Source organism: Pomacea canaliculata, linkage group LG8, assembly GCF_003073045.1.
Source record: "Pomacea canaliculata isolate SZHN2017 linkage group LG8, ASM307304v1, whole genome shotgun sequence".
Lineage (NCBI taxonomy): Eukaryota > Metazoa > Mollusca > Gastropoda > Architaenioglossa > Ampullariidae > Pomacea > Pomacea canaliculata.
In genome coordinates this window covers 27,224,328-27,248,087 of record NC_037597.1, presented here as the reverse complement: position 1 = coordinate 27,248,087, position 23,760 = coordinate 27,224,328, and the positions used below count along the sequence as shown (strand labels likewise).

At 40.0% G+C, this 23,760-nt stretch overlaps 2 protein-coding genes across 3 annotated transcripts in view; one reads left to right on the top strand and one right to left on the bottom strand.

Annotated features, from left to right (window-relative positions):
• LOC112570812 overlaps window positions 1-12,399 on the bottom strand; it is a 34,315-nt gene extending 21,916 nt beyond the window's left edge. Inside the window, exons 1-2 of one of the 2 annotated variants that reach the window (XM_025249445.1) lie at window positions 10,602-12,399; window positions 1,718-2,098 (exon numbers count right to left, since the gene is read on the bottom strand). In XM_025249445.1, the coding sequence (XP_025105230.1) occupies window positions 1,718-2,077 (360 nt within the window). In that variant the 5' untranslated portion in view covers window positions 2,078-2,098; window positions 10,602-12,399. Of the gene's footprint in view, window positions 1-1,717; window positions 2,099-6,540; window positions 6,827-10,601 lie in introns of those variants that run through there. The other variant, XM_025249446.1, reaches the window with a different exon arrangement.
• Window positions 2,317-23,376, top strand: LOC112570810. Its single transcript, XM_025249442.1, has 8 exons — window positions 2,317-2,741; window positions 3,941-4,241; window positions 8,915-9,028; window positions 9,158-9,301; window positions 12,426-14,156; window positions 16,369-16,425; window positions 17,477-17,533; window positions 18,128-23,376. Exons 1-8 carry the CDS (start codon window positions 2,343-2,345, stop codon window positions 18,580-18,582), a joined length of 3,258 nt encoding a protein of 1,085 aa, XP_025105227.1. The 5' UTR covers window positions 2,317-2,342; the 3' UTR covers window positions 18,583-23,376.
• The last annotated feature ends 384 nt before the right edge of the window (window positions 23,377-23,760 follow it).

The window sequence follows — 23,760 nt, the reverse complement described above, 5'->3', positions numbered from 1 at the left end:
GCTAAATAGAACAATAGGTTAAGCAACTACAGCAGTGAACAGAATTGTGGCTGTTATAGCTTTAACTTCTAGAACAAAAACCTAATGTGCAACATAGGCACAATACCAAAGATAAAAAAGTAAGAAATTGAACTCTTATATTCAGTTAAACTACATTTTTTCCTTTCAGGTAATGGGGGACGGAAAATCTGCTAAAGACGATGAAATACAGGCAACACAAAGTTTTTCTTTTAGCTCTGATAGCAATAAGCACCCAAAATACCCTGTCTGTGTACGAAGGCAAAACCTGCAAAACAAGCATTTCAGAAGCCAACATTTCCTGAGCAATGGATGATTCGTCTCACCTGTGCTGTCTACAACACTGAAGATTCATGTACAAAAGTAACATTTTGCTGGTATTTCCCCCTCTCTCACAATATCCTACTAAGCATCCCACCAGAAACTCTGTTCCTGGCCTGAAAAGGTATCATGCTCTAATGTATCTGAAATGCTTTTAACAAAGAAGGCTACATACAAACACAAAGCCTGGTTTTGTTCCAGAAATAAATCTAAGGATAAAAGTGTGTTTCATTTGTGGAGTAAACTTGGAGATTAGCAACTTAAATATTGCTCTGGACAGATACTTATGCAGGCAGAGAAAGCTAGCATAAGTGTATATTTGAATTGATTTTAAGTCTACTGATAGTCATGTTTAGCTGCATCAACTTTCAAACCCACTTATCATTCACTCATAGCAAAAGCAAAAGTTTTTTTAACATTTGCTTCTAGTACTACTTGATAAAATTCTTGTTGCTTAGCACTAAGCGGTACAATAATGCAGATTTCATCAGGAATGGGTTAGTTTTTACACTTAAAACTTTTTCTTCAGTTCATGTTTAAATCATAATTCAATTTTAACACCGTCACCTCTGCTCTTAGCAATATTCATAATAACAGAATAATATCAAGCAGTTATTAAATTTAAAGGTTTGAATTTTCTCTTTCCTATTTCACAAATATCATAGTTTCACCTTTTAGCCATAAATTCAAACTGAGAACTAAGAAGACAGATATAATAATGATACTATAAATTCCATCACGACAATTATTAGCAAGCAAATATCAGGCATTCTTTGAATCTCTCACTCAACACTCTCTCTTTCACACACACACGGACATTTTGTTGTCTAAGCTGGCTGCGATTGTCGAGTCCTGCGTCTACATACAAGCATGGGAGTCGCGGTATTTGTTTCCCCCTGGGGCAAAGCAAACTACACCCTCTCCATCAATCCTAGTTGATGAAGACCCAATTTACACACGTTACATCTGAAAATTGAAATCGATATGAATGCAACGCCAACATGCACCTATAAATTTAAAGAACAGTTTTGTGTTTTGTCTGCTCAGTACAAATGATCAGACCACGAGCAAGTCAAATTTCTAATGACTGATGTTGAAGCAATGAATGACGACTCCAGGAATAATAATTATAGTAACGACAAACCAAACACCAGTGATACATATTACGAGACATACATGTTGGGATGGGGTGGGGTGGAGAAGGGGGGGGGGGAAGTCGGAGGAGCGCACAAGACGGACAGGGAGGGAGGTACAATGAAATTAAAAAGTTGGTAACAGACCTGCCCAATGGCAATACCACTCTCCAGAACTCCCTACCAACAAGAAAGACAATGCTGCATTAACTATTAACTATTTCAAGAAATACAAGGAAACTTACCTCTGTACAGTATAACCTTGATAATTCTTCGAAAAGCCACATTTCCACAGCCAGTCTTTTCTTTATCAACAACATTTGGTGTTGTCCGTACTTCGCTGTAAGATACTTCTCCCGTTTCTCAACATGTTTTTCCTTTGTATCAAAATTCACATGATTCACTCCTTTGGGAGAGGACTTTCCCACAGACTCTTTCAATCCAGGATGATTTCTATCTGTCGACTTAGAAGACGCGATGGAGTCCATGGTTTTACCTTGTGTGTACCGCGAATCTGTCCGTGTGTCGTTACTGCCACCCGTGTAGGACGTCGCCATCACTTCGTAGACTCCTACTGACTTGCGGAAAGGATTGCGGTGGCTCATGCTGCACTATCGACACTTGACCTGTAATATACAATTAATCCGCTAGCTCGTTTTTCAAACTTCAGTCAAAGACACGAACATACTGCAAGCTACACTTTCATTTTTATTATATTTGTAAATTTAAGAGAGTTATGCGATATAAACTGGAAATATATTTTGAAGTAATTTTGAGCACTATGTTTCATTTCGCTGCCACAGTATCACACAGTATCATTCCACTGCTATTAGTTCTGCGCATGCGCATCGGAAGTACCACCATGTTAAAATGTTGGGTAGAAAACCCGTCTGCTTTGGCGTTATGCTCAATATGTGGATTTTATACTTGTTATTTTGTGTGTTTGTTCCGACGCTATCGCGGAAGGAATATCCAGATTTAGATATCATACCTAAAGAAGAACGAAAATTATTTTTTGAACTGGTGAAGCGTTTGCAGAAAAATAACGATGATGGTGCCATGTATTCAGACCAACATTCCAGAAAGCTGCAAACTGCTCCACAACAGTGTGGAATGACAACAAATTCGAGCGCAATTATTAAAAGGAGTAATTCTGAGAAAAATGGTGCAAAATTCCTCACACTTGCGAAGGACGTTGAATCTAACGCGGCATGTTCAAAATTGTGTTGCGAAAACGCCTCTTGTGATGTGGCCGTGTATGAAAATAAGGTACGAGAAATTGCTGTTTTATCAAGATTAATTTATCACGATGTTGAATATACTAGTTCAGTGTGATGTCTATGATGATTATGATGTGTGTTTTGAGGGAAATTTGTCATTTTTGATTGTAAACCAAATAATGGCACAATCCACAAAAGTACAATAATAAACGCATGCTTCAAGACCAAGTGAGATCACAGTATAAAAAAAGATATGGTGGTGCAATATGACTAAGTGCCAGATATATTTTTTATAAAGCCTAATGGAAACAACTCTCCTCTAACCATAACTCTAATCCACCACCAAAAAGGCAAGAAGAAATAGAGCCATAAATAGGATTTTAATGTATTTGCTGTTAATGGTAATTTTGAGCCTGCTTGTAGTCACAGGAGTGAAGTGTGTGTATGTGTGTGAAGCAAAACAATGCATTTGAAAGATACCCAGTACTTAATGAGCGACAGTGGAACAAGACTCTTTGATTAAAAATGAGAAATGTAGTGATTACAAGACTACAAAAACCTGTAACATTTATCAGTCATACTTAAAATCACTGTTCTAAATTAACCGAAAATTTTTAAACTTATAGCAGCTGTGATTTAGAGAGCAAGAAAACTGTGAGGCATAAGCTTTCTCATGGATGCTCAATCTATGGCCAGCAGGCTACATCCGGTCTGCAAAGGTGCCTCATCCGGCCTGCTTGTTTTAACCAGACACTACATAAATTCATTTTTAACGTCATGATTCTGGCAAAACCACCATGTTCTGACCCACGAGATTTTATATCATATCCAGTAGGGCCTTGGGCGAGAAAGGATTAGGCACCACTGAGCTATCCTTTTCTGAATTTAATTATTTTATTCAATTTAAAAGATGTCTTACAGCCCTTTAATCATAGGAAAAATGAAGTGCAAGTGGTTCACTATGTCTAGGATGAAGCTCAGTCCTCTCCTACTTGCCACCTGTTGCCTCCCCTGATAAATCACCTATCTGCTCGCTAAGCAGAGGGAGTTTTTCTGTCACAGACCCAGGGGAGTCTTAAACCAGTGGTCATTTCAACCGTTTAACCAGCCAACTATCATATTTCTTCAAATTTGGTTTAGGTACTTCTTAAGGAGAAAAAGAGAGTAATAGTGTTCTCAAAATAGTCACAGTGTCAATATTGTTACCATAAATTATAATGCTTGGGTACCAAACCATTGATTTTGCAGGATGGTCACTATTGCTACCTGTTTTCTTGCAATGACCTATGCGAGTTTGGCTATCATGAAAGCTACATGAGCAACTGGATCAGACATGCTCATAAAGATTCTCACATTGCACCTGACGAATCTGAGCATGAAGTGGACTTGGTTGGCCTTGGTGATGAAGCTGAAGACACTGCTGCAGAGGAGAGTCCACCCGAGGAACCTTATATTCCATCGACATCATCATCTGTTCAATCAATCGCACCGCAGATGACGACAACAACACTGACAACAACAGGCTCTTTAAATATTCGTGCACATTCAGGTAAGACTTCAAATACAATAATATAGAAGAATAGGTTGGGTTTTATTTTAATCAAAGGCCAGAAAGAAGAAGGTGAAGGGTGCTACAGCTTAATGGCAATAAGGGCAGTCCACAGACTGCAGCACCTGAAAGGCAGAGCTAAATCCTGCTTTTTACTATCTGTTAATTAGGTTTCCATGAGCTGAGTAGGTGGTGGGGAGGGGGAAATTTTCCATTCACATGTCAAAGACAAGCCCTGAACCAGTGACTTTCTGGTCTAGTTGTTTCTCAACTGCCAGATTTTCTTAAAAGTCAGCTGCTGTTGAATGATTTCTTGATGACATCAGGGAAACTGTTTCCATTATTTGAAAAAAAAAACTTTTTAACTCCTCTCCCACCCTACTTTGTGTGTGTGTGGGGGGAAATCAGCTTGATCATTGCAGATATGCCTTCGTATATATTGTAGGTATTCACTAACTCTAAGCCTCCAGGAAAGTATGGCTACAACACTGCAGTAAAACATGTCCAAACACTCATGCAGAGCATGCATCCAAAGGGTGCCTGGTTAAAAGAATGCATGGAATGCAAAACATCTGAAAGAAGAAATGCACTTTATTGAAAACACTGCTGCACTTTGTCTACACAGTGCTTCGTATACATACCATGCATTGCTAAGAAATAGAATTCAGCACATTAAAAAAAAATTCTTTGAGGATAGTTCACTTTTTGCTGGCTGATTGGAAAAAACATTCTGTCAAAACTTTATTGTAATTGTGGGTTTAAGCATCAAAATAAAATTTTTCAAACAGTATAAGAATGTTTTGGGTGGAATTTTTACATTGTTCATCAATCAGCGAAGATATAAAAATGGGGATGAGCAGTTGCTGATTTTAGCTCTCTCTTGCACACAAACTGAAATGAAATGCCTTCCCTGCCTGATTAACATTGCAAATTCACACTTGTTAGTGCTTTATCATCAGGGAACAATGATGTTGACAATATCAAAGGCTTTAACCTTTACATTGGCATTTTTGACCATCAGTGACACTCAGGAAAGTTAAATTTACTGATTGGTATAAGTAAAAAATAAATTTGAGACTTGACTCAGTTATTCAGGATGAACACAAGAGTCAATACATTTTGATACATTAATCTGTGTAGTTCAGCAGCTTTATTACTAACGCCTAATTTAGGTGAATGAGGCATGTTTACCCAGATATATTTTGTCAGGGTAATATCAACTGTCTGACTTGTGGAAATTCATTGTACCTTATTTCAGAGGCCTTTTGTCAGTACATGTGCGCTGTCTTCTTATAATTTTTAACACCTGGCAAATGTCAGGGTGGAAATAAGAAGGTACTGAGCTGGCATTTTCTCAGTTGGGGCTGAGCACAGAACTTGTTTCATCACATAATACAAAAGCAGGAAAATAAATGGATAATGCAGTAAGACAATGGCTAATACCAGTGAAACTCTGTCTCTCTCACATACGTTTAATGTTTAATCATTCAATTTGAAAGACTAATTGTAAAGTAATCAAGTAATTCATGCACAGACAACAAAAACGGTATTTGTGCCTTCCCTCAGTCTTGCCCTTTAACAGTTAGATATATTCAAAGTTGCAGTTGTTACTACCACTTTCTAATTCAGTGTATCAGCTCGCCATAAGGATCAGATTCTGGGGACTTTATGTCAATTCAGGGCTCTGTAGTATTTGATCATCCAAGGTAATGCACTCGGGCCATCATCAACACTGACTCTACTTTTTGTTCTTGTCCTTGCTCCTCCCTGACACAGACGTCAGTGGCAGGATTCCCGTCTATTCCAGTTTATAATTAAAACGCGGTTTTAGCCCTTTCTCGCCTGATTCTCCATATGCCTAATTATTCCTGGAGGGTCTGAAGAGAACCAATAATCATTAAGTGCATAAACACACACCTGGAGCTGACCCAGGTGTTCTACCACCATTGCGCATTTATCACATGATATAGTCCGCTATGTTTATCCGTTCGGTTGATATATCGGGCATGTTTACAGGACTTTGTTCCACTCAACCACACACACCAGGGAAGTAGGAGGAGCGAAGTATTAAAGTTTGACTAACGCACTGACGTGTGTTTGTTTAAACAGTTTCATTGTGATTCCAGGGCACCTTCGCCACACATACACACCTCCACTCGTGTTTGCTAGAATTTCGGCCACTTGTTCGCGTGCTAATGAAATCTGATTCAGCGCATCTCTGCCATTGTCCGCGTGTATAATGTGAATACTGTGGCGGTACCGGGCTATACACACTCGCCATCCACCCAGTTTTACATACCCTTTTTTTGACGAGAAATCGGAACCGTGTTGGACTTGAGTTGGCGTTTTCCTTACACGAACACGAGACTGGAATCCAGTACAAGCACGGACGTACATAGATATTAGTTGGTGGTACGAGCGCCTGTTGTCTGACGTCAGGCGAGCAGTGAAGGCGCAAGTCACTTGCCAAAGACAGCCTAACAAAAGGACCGTGTCAGGGTACAAATATAGTAGCTTTCACGTGTCTCCTCACCTAGTTTTTTTTTTCTTCCCCAGGAATGTGATAGGGAGAAGGACTCACGCGTAGTAGGTAGGGCTACAGTCGGATATGCAAAACGTCACCTGTACCTGTGTATGTATGTCCTGATTGACTTTCACAGGTGTTGCTTTCATCACGACACGCTCAGCACGTGACTTCGATCACAAAGGACAGAGCTCGGCCTCTAGTCATGTGCACATCTGGGAGTTCATCTGTTGTTGTGGGTTTTTAACGTCCTTTTCGGTGTTATCTTTTTGTTTGTTTTCGTGGTTGAAGGCCATAAAGAGTGGCAGTAGTTGTCACCCGGAAGATCCATATGGCACGAGACCCAAATCATTCAAAATATAAAGATCCGGCACCAGATCGTCGAAAATGTGACTATACTTTGTCCCGCAAATACTTGGCATATTATTTGTTGCTGCTGTTCTGTTAATAAATCTCTTTGTTCGGTTTTCGTAACGTGAACTGGTGGTTTCTTATTTCTTTCGCCAAATAGAGTATTTTTGTTTCAATTTAAAACTGCATCCGCATTTTCTAGTCGACATGACGCCGTTCCCCCATTCATTGTTTCCTTATAAATTCCTGAATTTTTTTTTTTTCTTAGTTTTCCGTGAGGAGTGGTATTGGCTATGAAAGAAAAAGTAAATAACCCCACTCCCACCGCCATTGTGCGACATCGCTACAAGGTAGAAGGAAATAAACGGGTGATGATAATGGACGCTGGTAATATCAATATTTGTAATTTGAAATCAGCGACGTCCATACACCTCCACACACATGAGTGTGACCTAAGAATACAGGCGGGAGAAGAGGTAGAGAAATAATGACAGATCAGCGAGTCTAAACAGTGCCTGCACAGGCTGCCAGTACAACACTTAGATATATCATGGTCATAAGACTCCATCCTTTTCATGATTCCGGCAGCTGAATTTCAAAGTCTCGGAAGTTTACTGAGATTCTTAGGGCATTCAGGGAACGTTTGGGGTGGAATTGAGATGTTATTCTGACAGGGTTATTCTTTCACGGGCAAGTGAGGGCGTAGTTGTGTGTGTGTAGGTGGTGGTGGTAGGGAGGCAGCCTTGTAAAGCACATAACTTGTGTAAGGGTGAAGGTGTTCATGCCTCCCTTGGTGCCGTTTGACGGAAGCACCAGGAGGCTGTGAAACAGGAGACAATAATAGACGGACCACGCTAGCAAACTACCAAGAAAAACTCAGCAGCTGCAGTATACATAGTAAAGAATTAACTTGTACTGCAGCGGCCAAGGCGCCCCTCTAGGCTCACCTGTTGTGTGAAAGCGATTGAGATTTAAGCGACGGTAACGTGACATAATTCAGGACTGATGTCTTCTTAACACGAACTTGTTTTTTGTTTTTCTTTAAATCTCAATCGCTCTCTCACAACGAGCAAGCCTAGAAGGGTATCTTTGCCGTTGCAGCGAAGGTTTCTACGCGTCGCGAATCTCGAACCCTGTAATGTTGCCTGACGGCGGCTGAGGCAGAGGGCCGTGATGTGATGAGGATGGGGCAGCGGCAGGGGGTAGGCGGGTGAGTGGGACGGGAGGACTGAACCTGACAACGGCGGCGTTGTTTTGGGAGAGCGAGCGGCTAAGTCTCCGGGCTTTAGAGCCGCTGTTTGGGAGACAGCAGGCGAGCACACGCTTGGAGGATGAGGAGGAGCACTTGACACGTCTCCAAGTCTCACCTAAGCCCGCTGGTGTCAGCGCCGTGACAACGGGGAGGGGACAGCACTCCGCATTGTGAGAGAACAGAAGTGGGGGGGGGGGACTGGATCCCGCAGCACTCAGCCGGTCATTAATTGTTCGGAATTTTTTTTTTTCCTTTTTAAAACGTCAGATGGCACAATTTTCTGCATCAATAGCTGAAAACTTCCGTACTTAGCGTCGGCACAGCAGTACTGACCTCTGACCTAGACCACATCTCTTGGTCGAAACAGTTACCTTTGCAGACACACTCATATACCCTCGTCTCTCCACACATAGTAACTTATCACTACAGTTCAGTGTGCTTATGAGATAAATATTTTGCAATACACAATACACGTCATAGCCAGCATATTTCATAGAATGTTATCTGGTGTTTATAGGGCTGATATTTTCTGTGTAACTGTTACAGTGGGTCTGAATGGAACTTGTAAAGATGATGTTCATTGTGAGGACCCAAACAGTGTGTGCCAAGAACGACGATGCTTTTGTCGGGAAAGTTTCTACGAGAAGAACCACATTTGCAGTAAGTTTTGGCTTGTGTTTTAACGCTCCATTGAAAACTTCAGTGAGACTGTTCCTCCATCACCCAGACGCTAATGCAGTCGAGTATTCCTAATAGTGCCGGGGCGGTTTTTGTTTTCCTTCCTTTCAGGAGAGGTGTGCACACCTTCCAGCTTCGAGTGCCTGGAACTCGGCACCCATGGGCGAGGGCCCCAGTGCGTGGCGGGCACCCAGGTGTGTGACGGCACGACTAACTGTGCTGACGGCAGCGACGAGTTCAACTGTCCAGACACAGGTGAGCTGAGGGCCACTTCGCTTGTTGGCTTTAGGTCAGTGGTTCTTAACCTTGTTTGAGGTACCGAACCCACAAGTTTCATATGCACATTCACCGAACCCCTAGGGTTCGATCGAACCCCGGTTAAGAACCACTGCTTTAGGATCCAGCTACTTTGGACCCTTTGAGGAACTGTGTAGTATGATTAGCAGCAGACTTTTTTTTTTTAAACGACGACCTTATAGGAATTCATCCTTTTTAAAGGTGAATTGTAAAAGTGACAAGCAAAACATTTATAAAATGAAAGGTGGTTTTCATGAAGTACACTCATCCTGACTCTCAGCTGTTGTAATTTTAGTTTGTGCCGAGAGTTATCCTAAATTGTCTCTTTCCCAGTCTCCCGATAGTAAACCATTACTAGGAATAGGTTCCATGTTTAGTATTTTCGAAGGGGTTGAGGGCGGGTGTTGCACATAAATTTGCCAAGCAGTTGTTTGCATCTCACGGCTGGACTATCAGATTGTGACAGCGAAGGAGAGAAGGTACTGTGTTTGTAAGAGAGAAAGAGAGCGAGAGAGATTCTTTGTATTAAGAGGTGGTAAAATACACATTTACAAAAAAGCTCTACACATAAGCATCAGTACAGTTTATATATATATAGTACCCGCGAATTTAGTGCATGTTCAGTCCGGCCTACCCAATCTCTTTTCTGTTTGCTCTCTCTTACACACTCATACTAAAGGACCCAGAGAGAGAAATTAAAATCTACAGATGACAAGAGGCGATGGTCGGAAGACGACGTGCATCAATGTCTCGTTCATGCGCTGTCTTGTGGTTTAACGAACCTCAGCGAACTGCTGAGTGTAAAATGCGTTTTTCGCTGTCATCAGCTGACGACAGTTAAGACAAGTATACGAAAAGAAGTCCGTGGCGCAGCACGGCTCTAAACGCTTTTCTTAATCGAACAATTATGAACAAACGTTTGAGCAATGGCAGAGCAAATGTCCCAGGAAGGGGTGTGGGGAGCCGCGGAGGCAAAGACGAAAGAGTCTTGTATGATCCAGCCGGCTGGACCAGAGGCCGAGACAAAGCGTGGTAGATATGTAGGTATGAATCAGACATGTCGTGTACTAGCAAGCGCAATACAATGGCCACCTTGTCGGACAGCGACCTGACGTGTGGTGGTTTGTGTGTGGTGGCTGGGAGCTCATCCCCACTACACCAAAGAGGATCCTCTTAGACTACATTGTCCGTTGTTGCAGAGGCGCTTCAGCTTAGACCTAGATGTTTGATAAGACAGCTTCTGCCCGTGTGTACTCACCGACGTCTTGTAGTGGAGGCCCAACACGAAGCAAAGGGTACTCCACTCCTGCTTGCCTTCGTTGCTTTGCGAAAAAAGACGAGTGGGACCTGGGTTATTGTTTGATAGAGCGTGCCTCCAGGCCATTTGAATATGCGCCTTGCCCTATTTGACAGCTCACTAGGAGTTGAGGGTGTCACGAGGTGGGGGTGGGTGAGTGGACATATTGTAGGCAATGTATTGTTGGCCACCGATAGTCGTGTCACGGACAGAAGTCTTTCTTTTTTCAAAATGATAGTCCTTCACACCACAAATACATTGTGATCCTTGTCAGTACTGACATTTCAGCTGTTCGTGAGCCATGTCATTGATCTATGGTGTCAGTAAAAATACCAGACGTGTGTGTATGTGAACGTCGAATGAACAAGGAGGACTGGAAGGCTTGTTCATATATAGATTGCATGATACGATGACGATGTTAGATAGCCAGTGAAGAGCGATGTTGGTCTGTGTTGTGTAGAAAGATTTTCATAGCGAAGTTTATTCAAATCGACAACAAAACGGGGGCATTATCTGTACGTTAATCGCCGGCACAAGACCTCTATTTTTGAAGCATTAAAATGAAAAGGTCATGCATGACCCGGCAACCAGGGCGCGCTGGCTGTGACGACAGCATTGAAATTATAGACGGGTTCCCCTCTCCTCACACCCCCCAACCGCAACCGCTCCGGAGAACTCTGGTCGCACACAAACGGTGCCCGGACCCTACTCCTCCCTTCTGCCGCAGGGTCTTTAGTGCCTTCGGTTTCCCCGATGTCGCGAGCGCTCATATCACGGACGTGTATACAAGTTCGTGCTCATATGAAAAGGCTCCAATCGTTTCGTTAAATTCTTTTGTCAACGTTATCTCCTCCCTGTGGATCATGACTCTTGTGAGAGATACTTGAATCACCCTCCTTTCTTTAGCAGGGCGGGGAAGTGTCAATGTCTAGTGTCATGTTATCTCTTAGATTGAGTTCTATATATTTTTTTTTTCTTGCACTTTATAATTTATAACTACCAGGAGAATTAGTGGTCCATTCAAGATGATCTAATTACCATTGAATATAGAGAATTGCCTCTTTGTCAACATATGCAGTGGGGTAGGAACCAGAGGGGTAAGGGTGGGGGCTGCCCCTTCAAAAAGATACTGAGGAGACAAGAATGTGAACGTTGTTCACCATCAGCATAAAGTTCCCCCTCACTCCCCCACCCATCTTACACCACTGACAGTAGTTTAGTTTTATGGTTACCTGGATTATTGAGAAGTGCACCTGTGGCAGGCATTGTATGCAGGAAGACAGTGGCAGTAAAAGACACCACTTTGTTTTACTGTTTGGAGACTTGCAACAATAGAATATTAAAATGCAGCATCATGTCTACACTGATAGTGTAATTAAAAAAGAAATTATAAATTTATAAATCATAATTTGTTTTAAAGAAAAACAGCAGCTGATATTGCAGAGCCATATTCTCAACCAAATACATAGGGCTGGAAGAGAGTGAATGCATTTGTGTACATGTATACAGTTATGCATGTAATTTCTAATACTTTTTATCTTAACCTCTCTGTTACATTTGTTACTGAAATATCCATTCTCTTATCCTTTGTGGCGCTTCCAAAGCAACAGAAGGTGGCCAGTTTATCACCACTAACTAATGATTCTTTCTGGTGTGAGCTCCTGTCATGCTTTGTTAACCGCTTGTTTGTCACTTCTTGTCAGGAGTTATGGCTAGGGCAGTTTATCACTTCTTGTCAGGAGTTATGGTTAGGGCAGTTTTGTCATTGCTGACTTCTGCTAGCAGGTATACCTCCTTTTCGGCCACAAGAAGGGCCAAGTCAGTCGAAGCTCTTGCAGCAAAGCTTTGAACATCAGTTACCAGTGCAACAGAAGGAGCAGCAATATGCTACACAGCAGGAACCAGCATTACAGCCACATGGACAGTCGACATTTGTTGACGATAGGCGATCAAAGAATAAAGGAAGCAATCCTGGCAGTGCAGAACTGCCCTCAAAACCATTACTCAGTACTGCTGACATTGATTTGCCAGAAAAATATGAGGAAGGTGAGCATTCACAAATGGATATATCACAACAGATGAATGGCTATGAGAACGCATTGCTGAATCGGAGGCCATCTCACTTGTATCCCGACTATCCTGTCAGCTCTGCACAGAAGCCAGTATTGCAGTCATATGCCCAGAATAATCCAACCTTTGTGAGAGGAGATGAAAGCTTGCATGAGACCTCAGGTTCAGATGGCCAGCCTCAACAAGGGTTTGCTTCATTACAAGGTGTTAAGCAGTCTCCCGGCAGAAAGCATGATGCCACCAATAAAGCACAGACACATGGAACACCAGCAGTGCAATCTCTGCATCTTTCAGCATTGCAGAACCACCAGCCTGACTTTCCAACGCATCCACAGGAGAGTTATTCTCCTATAGAACATGGAACAGATCAGACTTTGTCTGAAGAAGAACAGCAAGTGGGTCGAGCATCTCAGCAGAAGCAGGTGCCAGCAGCTTCTTCACTCACAGCACACACGGAACATACTGGATCCTCAAATCCCCAGCAACCTTTGAAAATGCCACTTCAAGGCAAAGGGCAAGCAATTGTTGATACAGACCATCCTGCTCCAGGGCCTGCTGGTTACAGTCATGATGGTGATAAATTGAAGCCACATCCATCTTTAACTGGTGACACTTTAGGCCCAGTTAAGAATGTTCCTTTACCAAGTCAGCACCATGTCATGCAGCCAGAGGTAGAGCAGAAACAAAAGCAGCATCAGCATGCAGTAGATGACAGCTACTCTTCAGTGCAGCAGCATCCTCACAGTCACCAGGCACAGCAGGTGCTGCTTTCCAAAGATGGAGCTCTATATCCCTCACCATCAAGACCTCTTTCTGGAAGTACTAGCTCAGGATCATCAGTTGTGCCCAAGGCCAAGCATTTTGGGGAAAAGTCACAGGATCGCAAAACAGATTCTCTTCAGGACTTGGATTCAGAAAAGTCGTATGTTGTGGCTGGGCACAGTGGCACACAGGGAGTTCCTGGAAAACTGCACCATCCAAGCCAGAGCGTGGGTGTGCCAGAGAAACCTCATAGTCAAAGCACTTACGATTTGCATGGAAGTGAAGCGCATAATCCTTTGGAGTTAGAGGGCCAGAAAGACTATCTTCAGGCATCAGGCTTGTCAGATCTTGACAGGCAGGGTGCTCCCCAGTTTCTGGATTCCGATCCATACATACAGCAGCCCATGTATGGACAGCAATATCCCTCTCACAGATATCAGGCACCGTACCTCCAGCAGTCGAGTGGTCATGGCAGCAGGTATCAGAACTACCCAGACCAAGCCTACCCTGTAACACAAAACCAGCGGTTGTACCCACAGCAAGGCTATCTGGGACTTCAAGATCTTGGATATCCAGCTGCCCAGTATGACTTTGGAGATTTTGAGCCTTCTTATTCAGAGACAGATGCCTTTCCATCGGGACCTGAAATACCTGTGTACAGACAAGACTACAAACTTGGTTATGGTAATCAGACTGTGTAGATGTTGTCATGTCTTTCATGCTTTTTGCTCAAAAATCCTGGGCTTTCTTGCACTCAGCAGTGTACGTGTTTAGTATTGTCCCTACGGTGTCCATTTTTGCATGATTCCCATTACTGTCGTCATTTGTTAGCACTTGTACATAAATATTGTTGATCATGTTTATATAAAAAATGTGTGTGCACTTTTGTTTATTGCATGTGAGCTTTGTTTGGATTACTAGCTCCTTCACCAACCAGCCCCACCCCTCTACTTCCGAAAAAGATGAAAATGGGGTTAGGGGGCTCCTCAGATAAAGACATCTGTGCTTCTGGGACACCTTTCATAGAAAAAATATAAGATGTCCAGATCTTATGAAAGATGTCTATATTGTAAATTCTCATGCTATCTGCAAGATTTTTTTTTCAGTTAGTGGTGGCAAGTCTAGTGACTACTGCTCAGCTGACCATGGTACTATAAAGTTAGGTCACTTGGATGTGGGTTGAGTAAACTTGGATTGAGTTTGGCAGCAAACAGTCATAATGTCTGATGAATAATGGTCCTGTGTTTGGCAGTAATTGAATCTTGTGGGAATTTCATTTTGGCATAAAATTCACCTCATGACTGCATAAAACCTCAGTAATTAGTTGTGTTGGTTAGACTTCTTTCGTAGGTAAAAAAATGGTTTACAAGAAAAAGGGGGGATGGGAAGTCCACGTGGGGAGGGTGAAGATAATCCAATCTTGGACGCACCAATCTTTTCTGCCTTGGAGCGAACAGAGGTAAAGCGGTTGCTAGAAATGACTGGAAGAAAGACAAGGGTTAGAGAGATCATTGTGTAGAAGGGAAGAAGGTGGTGGAGGGGGGGGGGAATGTGTATCAGCTTAGTGGACATTTAATATTTGTGTCTCGGTAACCACTGGCATACAAAGACAGTTGACTGAGCTCTTGTTTGCAAGACAAAGCTTTGCCAGTGTATCAGCATGACACAAACATATTTGGGTTCTGTGTAGAATTCTGGCTTGCTTGAGCACATATTTGTCTTCCTTTTTTTTTCCCCCTTTCTTTCTGATCATAAATTGTTCTTTCATTTTTGACTTTATGAAGCTAGCCACATTCCTTGCATGTACTTCTGTCTCAGTTTCAAGTAGCTGCTGAAGGATGCATATTTACAATGCCTTATGTGCTGTAGTGTTGAGACCGGGAGAAATCTTTCTTCCCCCATTTCCTCCTCCTCTGTTAGATGCTTGATCTCAGTATCTTAGCCAATCAGAAAATATTCCATCAAGAAAGGGTGGTGTGGGATGAGCACGCATCTAACTCAAGGACTGGTGGAATTTTCCATGAAGTTGGTAATGGACAGGAAGTTTGTTCTGAAACTGTAGTCGTGTGTATTTTGCGGGTATTTGTGGGCAGGAAAGGCCATGGTCTCCCTTCACAGGTGGGTGAGACGTGTGGTTTTGAATTCACAGAATAGATTAAAAAGGAAGGTCTCAAATGGGAATGTAAACAAATTTAGTTTTTTTAAATTTTTTTTTTTTTTTTGAAGCTGAAAATAAGCTTGGCACAAATATTAGCTTTACTAGTGATTTTTTTGTGTCAAGTCTAGTATGGCTGTTTCTAAGCACACATTTTGTTTTTTCAATGTACTTTGATATACTGGAGCAAGTAGTAGTAGTGCGTTTGTTTTCTTTGATTTTGTGACATAAACAAATATTTTGACTGCACTTTATTTGAGCTTCTGCAAACATTATTTTGAATTCATTTCAAAAACTCATCGCAAATATAGATTTTGCAATATGTAAAAATCTCTGTGTACCTTTGCATATTGTTTGAGCGATGAAGGTCTAATAGTTGTGTGTGTTTGCATGTGTGTGTGTGCATATTGTGTCCTAAAGCTTGTCAGTGAGACAAAATCAAGTGAGACATTTTTCATATTAATTTTTGGATGGCTACTTAATTATCTCTCTGTTAAAGTAATGATTGCTTGCATTTTACTTTTATTTAAAAATAGCTTTTTCAGTAGGATGTTTTAATTATGGCTTTCTACTTTTTTAGCGTTTCCATGTATTTGACTGAGATATTTACATATTTTTACTATCAAGGGTGTTCTATGGTTTATTACATTAAAATGTGGCAAAGGAGTTGATATAGAGACATTGTTGTACTTGCTAGGGAAATGTCTTCATAACTTATCCAGATGTGTTCTTTTCTTACAGACACTCCATACAAAACTGAGCCTGCCCATGGACTTCCTTCTAAACTCTCTAAGCAAGGTATAACCTGGTAAAACAGAACTAAAATATATGGGAACATGGTGCAAGCGCATATTACACCATAATTTCACTTAAAATCACGTATGAAATTCTTTATTTGAAATGCTATTTTGCAAATGTGCTCTTGGTTTGACTTTGAAGACAGTAAAAGCAGGAAGCAGGTTGAGAGGAAGCAAAGAAAGAATTATTAAGGGTATTAAGGTCAGGTGATACAAACACACCACCACCATCATGAAAATTTGCTCTGGGCTTCAGACATTTTTACGAGTGCGTTGAAAACAACCAATGAATGTATTGTGTATAACATAACCCTTTTTTGCCTTGTTTCATTAAAAAAAAAATTTAAGATGAAAGTTCAAAGAAAACATAAAATTGTGGATGAATATGGAGCTGCTTTTATCAGATAGGGACATTCGTTAGAAAAAGAAAAGTTGTTTTTCTAAATTTAAAATTGTTGTTCTATGTGCAATTCTCAAAGTATATTGCGGACAATTCCAAAGATAATATGGGAAAAGTAAAATTTGAATTTGCTTTATAACCAAGTCTACAACAGATAGATTACACATCAGGTAATAGAGATCAAAAATTAAAGAAATGTGCATTCTTTAACTCCTCATGACTTGCTTGCTTAGAGGGAAAACACATCAATAACAAAGAAACAAATCACAGTGTGTGTCACATGAAACAGAATATTACTTCATTATTAGTTTCTCATTGTGGTGGTAAGGAATAGAGGTAAAAGGCAGTTTATGTGTGAGTGGCTTGTGCAAACATGGGTTGCAACTGTACATTTTGTGTAGAAGGCAAGTTTGCATGCATTAATTGATTGAGGTTTGTAGACTACTAAAGAAAGGTTGTTTTCAAATGTTATAAAGTAACTGAGACTAGACATCACCAGTTATCTGTTTAATTTATATTTTCTTGTCTGACATTCCTGATAAGAGTTTTTTTTTAATGTTATTGTATTTAACAAAGTGTGAAGGAAGTTAGTTTTAAAGATGCCGGAAGACTGGCAGTCCTCTATAATGAAGTTCCTGCCTTTCATTTACAGGTTCGATATCCAATCCTGGAGGTCAGGAGGAAAAAGATGATTTCTCCAAAAGCAAAGGTACATGTACATGTACATTTTTATTCTTTAGACCTAGCACAAGTTGCCACAACCGGGAACGCAGGGTGTAATTTGAGCATTCCTCAATTGTCATGTGTAATTCCCATAATTGCTTCTCAAGCTCCTCAGTTCTCCATAATGATGGGGCTTGTGTAGAAACAAGTTTGTGTAGAATCTTGTGTCCACATGTTTCTTTGTTTTTCTCAACAATTGATGGATAAAACATCCATAAACATTGCTGGTTCAGAAATGTGATCCACATTCAGTTGATGCTTCATCCTAAACGCATAATTTAAAAGTTAGTGCGTTCCAGGGTGATAAATTGATAAGAATAATAAAAATTGCTTTGGAGAAAATTTGAATCCATATTTGCACATTTCAGAAGCTGAAAAATAGACTACAAAGGAAATTGGGAGTGATAAGCCTACATAGAAAAACATGTTCCTTTAGATTGTAACAGATGTACGTGCGTTTGTGTGAATACACCCTAATACAAATTTCTGTAAAGAAAGATTACTGGGGCTTAGTTGTACTTGGAAGATATTCAAAACTCCAAAGGATTTATAATAATTACATGTTTCATCTCACAATCAGAGCATGCAGAACCAGAGAAGACTGCAGATGTCGATGAAAGCAGTTTTCACAGCACTCCCTCGTCAGCTACTCAGAGCACCATAACATCTAGCAGAACAAAATCTCCAGCCACCACTATCAGCACAAAAAGCAAACCCGAAGAAGACAAGCAAGATAAGGGCAGTGTGCCTGGCAAAGAAACCAAAGTGTCCCAAGGGGCCAAGTCAGGGGCAGCGGCAGTAAAAGCAAACGGTGCAGACACAAGCGTCTTTGTCACCAAGGAGGAGATGAGCATTTCCGGCATCTCTGCTGACAAGCAAGGTCCCATCATTGCCCTTTCTTTGGGTCTGGCATTTACCCTGATTCTCCTGTTCTTTGTGGCATGCCGCCTGCGCACTGTGCGGCATAGGCTGCGAAAAGGCCGGCCACTACACTCCAATGAAGCAGACTATCTTATTAATGGCATGTACTTGTAGATTCAAGCAGAGGTTGAGAGGTCATGCTTGTGGGTTACCTAAACTCTTCAGTGCTCGCCTTTGATAAGACTTTGTTCTGAGAATACAAATATTCATTTTGAAACATATATACAAAGACAGATTTTGCAACAATCAATTGTGAATGTGCTGAAAGAGGGTAAGAGAAACATATTTTAGTAAGGGTTTTGGAGACCATAGTTTCTGAAGGAAGAGGCTGCATGGAAAGTAATTGTCCTGCAGAAACATTTTTGTGGGTTTTTGTTTTTTTAGGAATAGATAAAACAGATAAATGTGCAGGTCACCATTTTTTGTGCATCATAGGCACCTTTTAGGATGGAAATGGTGTTAAATTAACTTACAGATTGACTATTTAAAAATAAATGCAGTTTCATAGATTGACACCAAGCCAGAGGACAGGATAATGGTTGAAGATGTAGAAGTAATATAGCACCACTAATTCTGTACAGAAAGGATGAGGATAGGATTGCATATTTAGCTTTATTGGTTGCGCAGTCCTGTTGTAGAGGATACATAGGTCTAGAGAAGTTGGTTGCAATGAACTGAGACAAAAGTGCTTAGTTGCATAGAGGTTAATTCATAATAGAAGTGTTAATAAGTAATAAAGTTGGAAAAAAGTTTTGCCTATACAGTCAGCTCTTAGCATTCACGATCTTTGCTTTTGCAATTTTGACTATTTGTGGGTTTGCATTAAAAAAAACATATATGGGAATCTTGAGTTTTGTAGCATACTGCAGAAAATTGCAGATGACACAGTTAGACTTGAAAATATAAAGAAATTAAATTTTTTTAAAGTAATAAAATCTATAATTATACTTAAGTATTATTAATCTTTTTATTCTGCCACACACTATATCTTCTGCATTGCCTGTGTGTGTGTGTGCATGTGTGTGTTTGCTTACAGCATTGATATTGTAATTTTAAGTTTATAAAACATATTGTTACAGTTCAGCATACAGGATACATAGTGTATTATTTTACATTATTGTGTTTTATATATAATTATATAATCGACAGCATGAAGAGTTAATGCTTTGGGTGAGGAGTGGGGCTAGAGTTATCTGTAAATCTTCCACATTCGCAGGGATCGTACGCCCCAACCCCCACGAATACAGAGGGAAGACTGTGTAGTAGAGCATAAACATTGTGTGTTTGATGGCGTGATAAGATATATCAGTGTGTTGTAAGTAAGAGGTGATGCACATGTCTTGAATTTGTTGGCACGTGGGTGTTTCATGGGAAGAAATGTACTTGTAAGATACAGAAATTAAGTGCTCCATCACGCTTCAGAATGTATGATTTGAAAATTTGTAGATTGTATGGGTCATTAGAGTAACTGTCTTTTCTAACATGCAACATATTTTGTGAAAGTGTGCCTGCTGCCAGTTTTAATAAGCATTGATATATGTGTGGAGAAACATTGTCTCCTTGGAAATGAGGTTCTAGCTAGTGTATTTTGGTCCCCACCCCTTTGTCCCTTTCTCAACAGCGGTAGATCCCTTACAACCAAACATGCAGACATTTATTTTCAGGTTCATTGAACAATCCTCATGCCTCAGTTAGAAATGGAAAAGAGAAATTAGACATTGTTCACCCTCCAACAAGTTTGGTTTATCAGGAGTACCTGACCAGTGCATGTTCCAGTTGAGCACTCAGGTCCATGTCAGTCACAAGAAAGCTTGTAGGAAACATCGGGTGGTTTACCAACCACCTTCAGCTTTGAAAAACAAAATGTAAATAACACAAGCAAAGACATGAAGTTTTGTGAGGAAAAAAAAAATATTGTGGCTATAGCTCCTTTCCTTGCAAACAACATAATCTACTGTAGGTTTTACAAAGGGTAATAAATTCAGAATGGTGTTGGAGAGTGACAGGCAAGATAATGCTCAAATGATAAGTCACAGCTGTGGCACCATCTTGCTGTCTGTGGACTACTGTAACGTGCACTTTTGTGAAGAGACAAAACAAATAGGAATAATTTGATGTTCTCCTTTGCATTTTGATGATATCTGGCAGTGGTAGATCCTACTGAGGTACCAGTTTCTCATTGCATGAGATTTGACAGAAATTTAACTGTCTGGTTTGTTATATACATGCAGGCTTCTTGTTTTTACGTTAAAATCATGTTTTATTTGCATGTAAACAGCATGAGTGACTGAAGGACATCAAAAAGGTAACCCCTGCCCAGTGAAACTTTTGATTGATTCTGGTTTTTGTTTTTTATTCTTCTTTCTGGCATGTTAAAAGTGATGTCCATCTTATAAGATTGTTTGTAAGTTACTGAGTGCTAGGTAAACAAAATGCTGTGATTCTGCTGCCTTTTAAGCAGACAGTGTTCAATGTTGCCCCTGTATTGCGATTAGCACCTAACAGAAACTCTAAGAGGGCTGTGGACTATATGAATACAAATCTCTTCTAATGGGAAGATAACAGATATTTGTGTCTGCAGTGGTATATGGATTTCCAGATATTTGTTGACTGCATGGTCTTGCAAGTCGCTGTGTTCACTGCAGTAATTCCACAAAATCATCTCTGTAGTGGAATGCATCAACATTATTTACATAGCCATCTCTGAAGTGAACCGAAGTGTATTTTAAATGAAGGTTCTTTATATTTCAGGTTAATGAAAGCTCCTGTTTTAACATGACAAAGAAAACTTTCATCAGTATGACTGGAAAATATATAAAAATACATTTGTTACTGCCAAATGATGGAAGCTAAAGAAAATTCCTCAGATTTGTGGCGTAATGTAGAATTTTGTACTTTTGTACTGTTTAATGCCGACCATTATGCGAGCTAAATATTTAGTTGCATATGTTTTGCATATTCCATGACATGACCCCATCCATTTCACATATCCATGCATCTACAGGCATAGGCTGTGTTTCAGGTACTAGAAATTATTACCAGCATCTTCTTTTCAAATCTCTTGCCTTTTGTGCTTTTTAATTTGTACATTGATATTTAAACCCACCTGTGAGTTGCAAACCTGTCCTTTGAGATTTTGAATTAATAAGCCAGAATAATAGAACCCAGTAATAATGTGGTACAATTTTCTTAGTCATATACACTTCTTGCATTGATCTTTTTGAAAATTATTTGAAAGAACTGTTGTCCAGTTTCTTACATTTGCTATCTTAGAAATTCACCTAGTAAACTAAGTAAGCAAAGTTCATAGTCTTTGTGATAAAATCTTATAATCCAAATAAAGGCACCACAAATATTTTAAGACGAATGTTGCCAGTAGATGAAAAATGAAGGAAAAGCTTACTTTGACTATATTATCATTCAGAGCAAGAAATCCTACAATCTTTGGACAAGTAATGAAGAAAAATATTTTAGTTTAAAGCTGTGAGACAATGCTGGGAACATTTCTGAAGAATACGATTCACATAAGAATGAATTCTCTGAGAAAGCTATATTTTTGTGAACAAAGGAAGGAAATCTCCTTTGAACACTAGTCAATGTGAACAAATTTGAGAGACTTCATCAGGTTTCAGTTTAGACTTTTAGTTCAGGTTTTCTTTATTTTCTGCTCAGTCTATTAATAAAACATCTTCCAGCTACAAAAAGTCCATATTAAAAGGTTTACCTTGTGGTATGGTGGTACATGTATACATCAGATGCATGCCAGTGGTTTTTGTGATAATACTCAATTGCTCATTGACTTAAAACTGTGTCCTTAAAGTTTATTTTTCTCTTTACTTTTTTAGGAAGAATTTTTTTCTAAGATTTGTTTCTTGTTAATGATTGGAGATGAGTGGTCCAGTGGCCTTTTTTTTTCAGATTGGTTTAGGAAGACTTCGGAGTGGCCTGAAATGTGGGCATCACAGAAGAGTTTGCATTTTCATTAGTCCTTATTGGAAGATTGGCTGTAGAACTTGTAAAGATGTGTGCAGTTCAGATGTATTGAATCTGCATTAACACATCTCCAGATATTGTATATGGTTGACATGTAACCATATGTGTAAAAACAGTCAATATTGTGTTAAATGAAATTATTGTGGTTTGATAGCTTATTTTGAAATGGATATGTTTGGGAAGAAAAGCTATCAATATATAATATATAAAGTCTATAACTGTGTATGCTGTAGGTATCTTGTAGAAAGTTCCACATTATTCTAGCATTTGAAGCTGGGGGCATGCTTAACCCACACTAATTTAGAATTTATTTCCTGTCATTATTGCCCTGGTACAATGCTAACAGAAAGAGCATAAAATTTATTTTATGCTGATTTATAGGTTTTGGAGGATGGGCACCTCATGAGATAGCACATCTTCATTGTGTTGATCATTAAGTTTCTGGTACATTCCATTTTGTGTGTCTTGTACACAAAGTGATTTGAGTTTGCACAATCCTACAGTGCATTTATGTGTGCCATTTGCATGTGTTCAGGCAACTTATATGCTTAAGAGCAGACTAAGTTTTCAGTCCTTGTGCATGTTGTCATTATTTTTTCTCCATTCTTTTTTGACACCACCTGCATTCCTTTTTTCTAATACTGTGATATTCTTGAACAAAAATAAAATGTTTCTATTTTTAATCCATGATTTTATGCTTTTTGACAAAACTGTCACAGTGACGCTCAAGGTGTACCAGAGATTGGGCGATTTTTTTTTTTGAAGGGCTGTCTCCCCTACTGGCGGTCATTGCTCTAATAATCCATACTATTCTTTTGAAGTCATTGTGTAGAATTATAGAATGTCCAATTCAGATGTAATCTGCTTTTACTTCTTTTTGCTATGGAGGCCTAAATAAAATATCTGCCAATTTTTCTTGTAGTGTTTGCATGTACCCATGTATGTGTGGTACTTGTGCAGAGGTGTGGAAGCAGTTGGAGAGAGTTTCACTAGTCTTCATTGTGATGAATTTGAAAGTTCACTATTGTGAAGTGGTTTTTTTTTTTCTTTTGGATAATTTAAACTTCAAAAATTTCAAAAGGTAACTTGGTAATATTCTAGTCAGGGGTAAAACCCTTCTGGAGTATGAAGCACATCGTTAGATGCTAACTAAATGGTCAACTCAGCTGAAAGATTGTTAAAGTATGCTTGTGCTTTACCAAGTCTTGTGCATTCCATGAGTGTTCTGCTCATTGAGACAACACATTAAGCAAGCAGGGCCAACTGGCCACATCCAAAGATATCGTAGAAGGTAAGATC

Excerpts from the sequence above, each read along its gene's own strand:
- LOC112570810 (XM_025249442.1), top strand. The coding sequence starts at position 2,343 with ATGTTGGGTAGAAAACCCGTCTGCTTTGGCGTTATGCTCAATATGTGG. Across the intron at positions 2,742-3,940 it reads TGGCCGTGTATGAAAATAAG|GATGGTCACTATTGCTACCT; the intron begins GTACGAGAAATT and ends TTGATTTTGCAG. Across the intron at positions 9,029-9,157 it reads CGAGAAGAACCACATTTGCA|GAGAGGTGTGCACACCTTCC; the intron begins GTAAGTTTTGGC and ends CCTTCCTTTCAG.